This window comes from Aspergillus pseudoviridinutans (genome assembly GCF_018340605.1).
Source record: "Aspergillus pseudoviridinutans IFM 55266 DNA, scaffold_4, whole genome shotgun sequence".
NCBI lineage: Eukaryota > Fungi > Ascomycota > Eurotiomycetes > Eurotiales > Aspergillaceae > Aspergillus > Aspergillus pseudoviridinutans.
The window spans coordinates 3,986,099-3,996,599 of record NW_025091284.1 but is presented as its reverse complement, the minus strand read 5'-3'; the positions used below and the strand labels follow the sequence as shown (position 1 = coordinate 3,996,599).

Here is a 10,501-nt window from a genome sequence, read left to right as displayed (position 1 = left end):
AACTCGTGTGTTCAAGCCGTGCAACTTCGAAAGAGCCATTCCTTGGATGAAACCTAACGCCGCTTATTGCTGGCAGTTTCGACCTGAGCGAGATGGTGCCTGACGGCGCCCCGAACGGCCTCGGGGGGTATACGTCGGCTCGTATGGAATATCCACCGAGCACTGCCAGCCGTAAGCTGACCAGGTAATTAATAGTGACATAAACACTACTTCCTTCGATAGGTTCCTGTCGAGGACATAAATGCTATCGCTTTACTGACGGATCAAAAATTCACTGAGAAACGTTGTACCTGACCAGCAAACATTCAGAATGGAGAACGAACTTGAACATTTGAACTGGAACATCAAGCATGCATTGTCGCAGCTTGAAGGTCCTCTGTCGCAGGAGCTCAATTCCTGTCTTGAAGTGTCTCCAACTTCGCTGGATTCGTCAAGTTCAGTTTACCAGAAGATCTTAGACACAGTGCAGGTGTTGGACAAGCTTCTCGTCACTCTGACTCCGCCCCATATGACTTTGGTAGATGGGGTTTTTGGTAGGAMTTTTCAAAGCCCATACACTTTGCATAGCAGAAGGGGATTAATTGCAAATTAGCCTTTACCAACAGCAAGGTCCTGTTGTGTGCGTCCGAATATGCACTGGCCGATCACGTCCAGAAGCTCCAACCTTGCAGCATCTCGGAGCTAGCCAAAGCCACCGGATTGCATGAACAAGGCCTATTCCAGATAGTCCGGTATCTTCGCGAGATGGGGTATTTCTCGCAGGACCCCGAGACTGGTCTGCTGTCCAACAACCGTCTCTCCAACCTCCTCCGCAAAGATCACTGGGCCACCTGGATTAATTGGGTTGACTTTTTCCCGCGCGAGTACTATGACCTCCTCTCGCGTCTCCCGGACCAGTTGAGAACTGATCAGCCGAAAACTGCCACCGAGCTTTTCTACAACACCGACAAGCCCATCTACCAGTATCTGGCCGAAACGGGCAAAGCTGCTGCCTTCCACAAAGTCACCGGTACCGGTAGTGTCGTTGAGGCTCCTGGGCTCCTTGCCGACTACCCATGGGACGAAGTGAGATCAGAGACTGTGGTCGACATCGGGGCCGGAGTAGGAGACTTTATCCGGTCCTACTTGGAGAAGTTCCCCGACGCCACGGCCGCTGCCTTCGAGCTTCCTTCGACCGCAGAGATCCTGAAGCAGCGATTCCCCGCCGATGACCCTCTGACCAGTAGAATCGTCTCAATCACTGGAGGAGACTTCTTCCAGGACTCGATTCCCGAATCATCGGTCTACCTCCTCCGGTGGATCTTGCATAACTGGGGCGACGACGATTGTATCAAACTGCTTCGGCGGATCCGCGAGACCATGATCATCAAACCGGGAGTAAGCCGGGTTTTGATTGTTGAGTCGGTCTTGTTTGACGGGCGTCTGGGACGCGGAGCCCGGTACGCAGATATTCGTATGCTGGCGAGGTGCAGAAACAAAGAGCGGACGCTGGAGGAGTACCGAAAGCTGGCGGAGGAGGCTGGATGGCGGCTGAACCGGGTGGTGTCCCCTCGTGGATGTCTCACTCAGGTCATGGAGCTGCGCCCAGTGGGTGCCTGTGCGATGTCACCGCATACGAATGGCAATGGTGTAGGAGGATTGGAATGGGAGTCGGAGTTGATGTAGGGTAGATTAACAGAGGACGCTCAAATTGAATGAAATTGTGATGAATCTTGAAGATAGGAAGTGCAACTATGCTTTTCTGTAGACTGTCTGTATACTGAAAGAGAGAGGCTAAATTCTCAAAGTTCATGTGTTAATCAACGGGCTATCTAACATGATTCCTGCGTGAGTCGCGCACCCTAGCGGAACAGTAGATGCCGATTGCCTCCCGTAGCAGGCAGGCTAACGCTCCAAGGTTGCAAGAGACTAAGGTCAGGCTGTTTCAGCTACCATTGCACTTTATACTCTTCCATTCTGTCGATTGTCTCTATGGCCATAGTTACGGTGCTATTCCCCTGACTAGTCAAAATCCTAGGCTCCAAAGGCAGAAATCGCTTCCGAGGTGGTTCATTCGATTAAGCTATTATCTAACATTACAAGTAGTAACATTGCGACCTTTTGATAAGTTACAAGCCAGGCCCTTCCATCAAACTTTCTTCAAGAGTTGCGGTCCACCCTTGAACACCCGAGCGGTCGCTGTGCATAACCCCCCGAGAAGCATCGTTGCTCCTGCAAAGCACATCAAACCCGTGAACTTGTTGCCTTCGCGGTCTTTGATTGCACCCTCGATGGGAAGGCCAGTCAATGCTCCTAGTGCGATGGCCAAGCAGAACCCCCCGAGCTTCACGCCGATCTCATCCACACGGTCCTCCGCAAGGGACACAACACATGGGGGCCCGAGACTCACGAAGCCGCCGCTGACAAAACCAAACAGCAAGGCAAACACAATAATACCGGCCAGAGACGTATGAAACTCTAGTGGCAGCCAGAAGGCCAGCACCAAGACTCCGGACAGACTGGTCACGATGCACATGGTGTTGAACTGTCCGATGATGTCACTAATCCAGCCAGGCACAATCCGGCCAACCAGGGATCCTGCATTGGCAATAGCCAAGGTGTACTGAGCAAAGTCTTGATATCCGTGAAGCGAAGCCATCTCTGGGAGGTAATTCAGGGGCGCAAAAAGACCCCACATGGTGAAGAAACAACCCAAAACGAAGAAACCCCAGGGCAAACTCTTAAACCCACGAAGACCACTGCGGGGCGCAGCATCTTTGTCTGTGGGGGTTCCTTTACTTGCTTTACCAAGTGGCGGGAAAGGAGACGAGCAGAGAAGGTTGGCAATAATTAAAAGGATGCCTTGCATGAGTGCAGTCCAACGAACAGCCGACGCGAAGCCGACCTCTTCAATCAGTCGAGGGAGCATACAGGGGTAGATCACTCCACCTGCGTCCGACATTAGCCATCCATGAGGTCAATTTTGTTTTCAGAGGTTCGTATTCTCACCTAGACTGCTACCAGCGGACACAATGCCGACTGCCAACCCTTTCTTAGTCGAGAACCATTGCGTGGCCGTTGCCATGGCAGGAAGAGATAGCCCAGCGGCAGCCAGACCGAAGGCGACTCCCTGCGCCAGCATAATCTGCCAGTACTTGGTGCACAAGCTCAGCATGCACACTGAAAACACGGCCATAATGCTGAATGGCGGGAGCGTTCTGCGGCATCCATAGACATCAATCATTTTCCCCACAGCGGGACCGAACATGAAAAGCAGGAAGATCTGTAGGGTGGTGATCCACGCCAAGGCCGACGAGCTTTGATCCTTGAGCATGGTCTCCGAGTAGTACAACTGGAAAATCCCGCATCTATTCTCGAATGATCAGTTCATTGTTCTCAAATGTGCCGAGAAACGAGGCGAGGAGAATATAGAAGAGAATAGATACATACGCATTGACGTAACCGAATGAACAAAACTGTAGCAAAAACGATCCTGCAACGCAAGCCCATGCCTTGGCACCACCATTGGGGGGGATGCGCTCGAGGGGTTTGGGGGCCAGGCCTTTCTCCTCGTTTTCTATTGGGCTGATCGCCGAGGGAGCTTCGTGTTTCGGCACTTCTGACATTGTGAGGGAGTATATGCGTTGAGAAGCAATTACCGTAGAGGATCAAAGTTGGGAAGACACCAGAGTGGTTGGCATGAGTGATGAGGAGGACGGAGGCCCATGGTGCGGAAGTCTTTTAAAGGAGGCCATGGCGGGATCAGCTCGGTCTCGGGGAGGGGGAATATACAGAAGTTCGGCCTGAATGCAACGGCGGAGGATTCGTGCGGAATAATAATAATGAAGGAAAGGGAATACTGAGCAGACAAAACAAAGTTAAGGAAGATCATCGTCAGATCTACCCGACAAGCGCCAAAATCCCTTAGCTCGGCCGAGCTTAGACAGTCCGCTTTAGGGTTCGGCCGAGGATTAGGACGCCTGAGCTCGGCCGAGGCGGAGGGGAACGACTGAACGAGGCGGGCCAAGTCTAGAATAGAAGTCCAAGCCTCCAACTCCAAGACTTCCAAGCCCGTATCAAGCACGTCTTTCAACCTCAACCCCATGGCAATTACGGGCCTTTTACGAGGTGTGCTGACCATCGGGGTTGCATTATTCCCTCAGTCCCCCCTGTTTTCCTTCCTTCGTTTCTTCCGACCCAACATTCCTTCCTTGTCAGAGAATGATTCCTTCGGCTAGCCTGCTCTCCAGGCTGCACGCTTATTTCTTACTAAATACGAAGGCGAACGCGCCATCTTATCCATCTTATCCATCTTACCCTCCCATTCACCAGAAGCGGTAAGTCACGGAACCACTTCTTGCTCGATCAATCAGCGTCAGTAGGTGTGAGCTGACCATAATCCTAGTGTCATCCTGGCCATGCTCTTGAAAATTAATAGCCTCCCCTTTGTTGCAGTCATCCCCACCTGTCATTTTTAGCAGTCCTGCGTGCCGGCCTGCCAGCCTGCCAGGCTGGTCGTAGCGATTGGACGCCAACGAAAGTGTCAGCATGATTGTTAGTTCGCTATTGGACTCAGCCCTCAGCGACTTGGCAATGGGACGATGCGTAAGAGAGCATCGGGTTTCCTCAGTTCTCCAATGTGGCCATTTTTGGCCCCCTCGCGGCGCCTCTCCTATTTGAACCCTCTTCCGGTAGCGTTTCCTCGTTCTTTGAAAATGCTAAGCATCCTTTTCCGGATAAAAACGACCACTTGGTTGAGGACCGATCTCTTCACATTATCTTGGCGCCATTATGACATCTACACTTCCTTACTTGACCAGTCCTATGACAACCCAGCAGAGCAATTCCGATCACAAAAAGCTGCGCTCTGCCTGTGACTCGTGTCATCAGTGCAAGGTCAAGTGCTCCGGGGGGTCTCCATGTTTCCGTTGCACGTCAAAGGGATTGAATTGTCGCTACGGCTATCAGAACAGGGCAGGAAAGCCCAAAGGGAGCAAAAACCGGAAGACATTAGAGAGGGAGCATCAGCTAAGGATGGAATGGCTGACAAGCCAATTGCGGGATGCCAATGGAGAGCTGGGGAATCTGAACATCGATCTCTCAGATACGACGACACTACTTCCAAGTCCGTTTTTCTCGTCGAGCCGCTGGAAACAGGTGAGCGGCCTGAATCTACAACAACGCAATTATGATCTAATGCTAGCAGGGTCATATTGCTCTTCAATCTTCTGTCCAGCCCACGCAGACCAATCAATGCATCAAGTCTAGCGAGCATGAGAACGAATGCCTTCCAACGCCGCAGGACTTGGACACGTGGACAATGGACCTGGCCCCGATTCTACAGACTCCCAGGGAAAGCACGTCAGAGAGCCTTGAAGCTTTCACGACACCTGTCTCGTTCCCCGGCGAGACGTACTTGCGGCAACTCAGTGACCCCACCACACCGATATCATATGGGTTCCCGTCCCCTCCTGCCCGTCTAGATGTGACGGGGGATCCGTGCGCCTGCGTTCAAACACAAGCGGTCAACATATCCACTCTACATCAGCTTACGTGTCGTGATAGGTCCGATCGATTCGACTTGGCAATGAAGTCAATCACGTCAACTCTTGAGACCTGCGAGAAATTCATCGCCTGTGACGCCTGCGACAAGTCGTTTTCATCAATCCTCCTCACGCTTTCAGCGATCGAGCTGATCTTCACATTATTCGAGCAACTGACCATGAACAGCCGGCGCCTATCGCCTCCGGAAGAAGAGCAGCGCCTGATCCCCTGCTCTCTTGGGGACTACAAAGTCACCAAGGAAGAAGGCCAAGCTATCCGGAATGTTCTCGTCAAAATGACCCTTTCAAAGGGGAGGCAAGCCCTTGATTCATTGCAAAACCTTGTGAATGGATCCGTAGACTTTGGGGACGAAAGCGCGCAATGCGAGGCTTCCCAACACGACTCCAACGAGCCAATGTTGAGAGGCTTGTCCGCCACCGATCGAGATTACATGACCCAATGTATCAGCCGCAAAAATGCGGCATTGGAGGTTCTCCTGGCCGCAGTTGCCGTCTAGACCAAGAAAAGCCAATAGAAATTGACGAATAGAAATAAAGTGGCATGATCTTGGTTCCTTACTCTCCGAGACACGTTGGCAACCTTGCTGTAAAGACTGGGTTGAAATGGTACAACCACCGATCCAGCCACATACATATTACAAGTGGAAACCAATCGCCAATTGTTACAGCTGGCTGAGGGATGCTCTGAACATAGCCAATGGCTGCGCTGGTGCATGAGGAATCGAACAAGCGGAAACCGTGTTTCTGCAAGGAAGTGAAAAGCCAAAGAATGTCTCGGAAGTTTGATAGCAGCTGAATGAGTCCCTGCTGGTCAGAAAGGTGTCGGACAATTCACCAGGTCGATCTAGAGCAGCAACCCAACATCCAGCCTCGCCCTCCCCATAGTACTTGGAAAGAAACAAGGCGAACCAAGTCACCCCGCCCCCAGAATAACATATGATGGATCATGAATGTTCCTCTCACGCTGCCTTAGGTAGTACAGGTTTGCGTTGGGCGCCGCAGAAACTTTCCAGCAAGACCAATGAGCCGTTATGGTTTACCGACAAGAGAAGTTGGCGAACCAGTTCCAGGCCAGCCGCCACACGTGTGACGAGGTGATGTCGTCGAGGCAGCCCCCCTCATTGCTGGCAAGTACTTCCAGACTATCAGTATCGGCCATGCAAGGCTGTCTATTCTTATCTTCGGGTCCTGTTTGTTTGCTGAGATCGTCTGGACCCTTTGCTGTTGATCTAGCCTCCATGGCAAGGTTTGGTGGGGTTCATGGGAAGAGGATCGTCGTCGGCCCAAGGTTCAAGGTTAGAGCAAGCGGGCCCGATCAAATGGTATCCAATGGCATTGAGCATTCTGCCAACAGCTGAATGTGAAATTGATTGATATCAACTGTCCCGGCAGCGGGAGGCATTATCAGGAAGGCCTAAAGACAATTACTTTATTAAAGCAATGAGAATGGTATTTGACTGCGTCACCATCTGGCGCATTTGGGAAATCAGCCTGCAGGGGAACGGTTCTTATAAGTTATATACTGGAGGCCACTTGAGGGCAGAGTTTACAGAGTAAAAGAAGGGTATCAGAAGGCCATACCGAAAACGGTAAACTAGTTACAAAAGGGAATCCATATGTTCTCGCTGTACATGAATAAACATTAATAGTGTAGATAGAGTCCGGACATTAGTCGAGCTCGTGGGTCGCCGAGTTTGACCTGAGACCACACCACAGTGGCTCAATCATCTAAAGGCATGCTGCTTCATATGACGCCATGAATCCGCGACTTTGCGTTCAAACCCAGGAATAGGGGTCCGCGACCTTGTGGTCGGCCACTCGTCCGTCGCAGCCTGCAGCTGACCCTTGCTGATGGCCAGCGAGCGCCTCAATTTCTCCTGTCGGACAGCCGCCCGTCGGGAGGCTCTCAACTCCTCTATGCGACCTTGTCCGACACGGTGTCGCCGTACAAAGCAATCCTCCAGCAATGCGTTGGCGTCGAGCAGTTTCTTCGGCACCGTCTGCACGACTTGGAAGACTTCCATGGGATCAGATACGGCAAGAATGTCCTTCTCGCAGGCCTTGAATATAGCGAGGGATACACGAAAAAAAGTTTTTGAGCCCTCAAAGAAGAACACATCCCAAACACGCAACGTCGTCTCCAAAGGCAAGCTGCCAATGAACAACGACATCAGCCAGTTGGTCAGTCCCAGCGTGATATCCGGAAGCCGAGAGTCCACCGTCAGGGCCGGAGTCTTCGCCCGGCTAGGGTTGCCAGCGATCTTGTTGTAAATATGGGGTAAAGATTCCTTCAGCAGGACCATGAGGATCCAGAGGTCGATGTTGGCGCCTTCAAGGCTAATCTCATGGGTGCCCGGCAGATAGACGGACGTCACGATATGCAGCATCCAGAACGCTTTTTCTTCCGGAAGAAAAAGCAGGAGCATACCGGTGATAAAGTTGAGCGATTGCGTGTATCCCACCTTGGGATTGTGAAGGGAAAATGCATAGAGAACGCGACGGAGTGACTGAATCATCTGAGTCTCAACAGTGACCGAGCTGTACTTCGGGTTGCTGCTGCCAGAGCTAGTACCCGAGTTCATAGCTTCGTCGACAAATTCGGGTTTGAAGTGAAGATTATCGGGGAATGTCCGATGCAGATCGCGCTCGATGTGCTCCTTATCGTCGTTGTTGGGAGAATCCATGGCTTCCTTGACGAGTCGGTCATACAGTCCCGGATTTCGATTGAGAAGATCGAAGCCCCCAGCATACCAGAACCAGGCCGCCCCACGGAACTCAGATGGAATCCCCTTGCGGACGAACCGCTTCATCTTGGATGATTTGGCTGGAAACACTGTGGGTTCGGACGTCGGCAGCCCGTTCTCCTTGAGCAATTCTGCCCATTTGAGTCTCCGGCTCGCCGCAAACTCTGAATATGGACCATTCCAAGCTTCGTATTGTTCAAGGGTGACATAGTGCGTTTTCTTGCGGAATCCATACCGATCACGATGCTCTGTCCCCGGCAGAAGGGGAGGAGGTACTACGCCAGAAAGTAGGACCTTTGTCTCCGACTGATTGACAGCCGGGGTTTCCTGAGTCTCTTTCTGATTCGATGACTCTGGGGGTTCTTCATCATTGGTCTCTTTCAAAAACTGCTCATCTTGTAGTTTTCTGTCTACAGAAGTCAAGTCGGGAAGCGGCGGGACCGGCGGCATGTCGTTTGAAGGAGGGAGGTCAGGAGAGTTCTCATCAGAGCTATGTCCATCGTCGTACGTAAATTCCGTCGGCGGGCGTGGGCTGATAGGTCGCATTTTGCTGTCGTCACCAAAGCCCGGTGAGGCTGGCTCCTCCGTCACATCGCTGAACCCATCCAAGTACATGGAAATCGCGTCTTCAACGCTCATCCCGCCATCCTTTTCGTCCGGACCATCCGGAGTGTCCGGTGACAGGTCAGTTATGGAGCTGCTCTTCGTCAAGACACTGCTGCGTTCAGTTCCACTGGCTTGCTCAATACTTGATCGCGACGTCATCGCCGAATTGACACTGGAACGGAGCGCTTCGTCTGCATAGACGTCGGAAGATCCATTGGGCGTATACCGGGGCAATGCAAGTCCTCGGGATGGAGATTCATTGGGATAGTGTTCGCGAGGCGGTGGTCCCCTCGGGCGCCTGCTATACATCCTCGACGTCGACATGGATATTCGCAATCCTGGTCGGCCAGGAGGAGGGCCTCTTCGGTAAGACGGTCGCTGGAAGTCATCGTCCGGCCGCGGGAGATTTGGAGAGGGCGAACGAGGGAAGGTCGGAGTTCGGTAGGTTGGTTTTCTCAGGGCGTATTCATTGGTCCCCCCGACTTGAGAAGATGCCGGGCGGAGGAAGGGGTCGTCAGGATGAGGATATGCAGATGCTTTTCGTGGAGGATGCGGAGCCGGAGGTAAGAGGGGGGAGGGAGATCGAGGTGCGCCGGCAGTGGAAGGTCGAGAATCGGGAGGGTGGATTCTTAGAGGATCGAGACGTAGATGAGGCGGTACTCTGTGACTTCTGGCGGTCTCACGTTCGCCTTGCCGGGAGGACCATTGCAACTCTCCATTTTCTGTGACCATGGCCACGAGATAGAACCCAGTTCCCGCTGGACATTTGTCGATAACGCAATGGATGACGAACGGGATGCAATACCACGGTCAGAGAGTTACACAAATATGGGGTCCGTTGGAGAGGAGGAAACGAGAGTCGTAGAGAATAACGAGAGTTTGAAGAGGCAGCGAAAGGATAACAAATGGGTGGTCTGGTATTTCGTTGAGAGATCGTATAGCCCGAGCTAACGTTAACGGCGGAACGGGACAAGCAAAAGAGCGTCAAAATATTGGAAGAATAGACAAGAGGAACGAAGAGACCCCAGCACCCATGCCAGATGATATCAGTCCATCGGTCAAGAAAAAGCCACAGGACCCTGCCAGAGGTTCACTTGAAGACTCAATCTCCAGGAGAGGACAGGAAGAAAACAGAGCCCAGATTGTGGATGGGGAATTGGGGTCAAGAAGAAAGCTGAAAAAGAACGAAAGAAACGAGATCTGGTGCTTTTCTTAGTGACGCTTAGCCTAAGGTACGTATTCATAGCCCATACCTAGAGGTAATTTCACAGTAGTACTTCGTAAAGGTGGGTAGTCGACTAGTACTCCGTAGTAGTGTTCTGAATTATGATTATTTTTGAGATGATGCGGAAAAGGGGAAAAATGAGGCCAAACTGCCTTGTTTGGTCTAGCGCTGTATCAGTTGTGTTTTTCTCTTACTCCACCAAACGCTCCAAGTATTTAAGAAAAATGTTGGAGAAAAAAGGAAGAAAGGAAGCCGATGAGCTCGCGTAGATTTGAAATCTTGGTTTCCGAGTAATGAAGTATGAAGTTTTCCGAGCTGTTTCGAATTAACAAGTATGACGATCAGATGATATCAACAGATGGGCAGTCGGTCGGGCAAGACTC

The 10,501-nt window shown here is 51.8% G+C and overlaps 4 protein-coding genes across 4 annotated transcripts; 2 read left to right on the top strand and 2 right to left on the bottom strand.

Annotated features, from left to right (window-relative positions):
• Positions 1–310: 310 nt before the first annotated feature.
• hasC (O-methyltransferase hasC) lies at positions 311–1,665 on the top strand (the record flags this gene model as incomplete). The annotated part of the gene is made up of 2 exons (XM_043302710.1): positions 311–533; positions 593–1,665. The coding sequence occupies 2 exons, from the start codon at positions 311–313 to the stop codon at positions 1,663–1,665; spliced, it is 1,296 nt and encodes a 431-aa protein (XP_043158645.1).
• A 463-nt stretch (positions 1,666–2,128) lies between these two features.
• hasB (MFS-type transporter hasB) lies at positions 2,129–3,605 on the bottom strand (the record flags this gene model as incomplete). The annotated part of the gene is made up of 3 exons (XM_043302709.1): positions 2,129–2,928; positions 2,989–3,347; positions 3,430–3,605. The coding sequence occupies 3 exons, from the start codon at positions 3,603–3,605 to the stop codon at positions 2,129–2,131; spliced, it is 1,335 nt and encodes a 444-aa protein (XP_043158644.1).
• Positions 3,606–4,770: 1,165 nt separating this feature from the next.
• On the top strand, positions 4,771–6,040 carry hasA (Zn(II)2Cys6 domain-containing transcription factor hasA; the record flags this gene model as incomplete). The annotated part of the gene is made up of 2 exons (XM_043302708.1): positions 4,771–5,136; positions 5,186–6,040. The coding sequence occupies 2 exons, from the start codon at positions 4,771–4,773 to the stop codon at positions 6,038–6,040; spliced, it is 1,221 nt and encodes a 406-aa protein (XP_043158643.1).
• Positions 6,041–7,267: 1,227 nt separating this feature from the next.
• On the bottom strand, positions 7,268–9,625 carry Asppvi_006809 (putative GTPase activating protein (Gyp3); the record flags this gene model as incomplete). The annotated part of the gene is made up of 1 exon (XM_043302707.1): positions 7,268–9,625. One exon carries the CDS (start codon positions 9,623–9,625, stop codon positions 7,268–7,270), a length of 2,358 nt encoding a protein of 785 aa, XP_043158642.1.
• Positions 9,626–10,501: the final 876 nt, after the last annotated feature.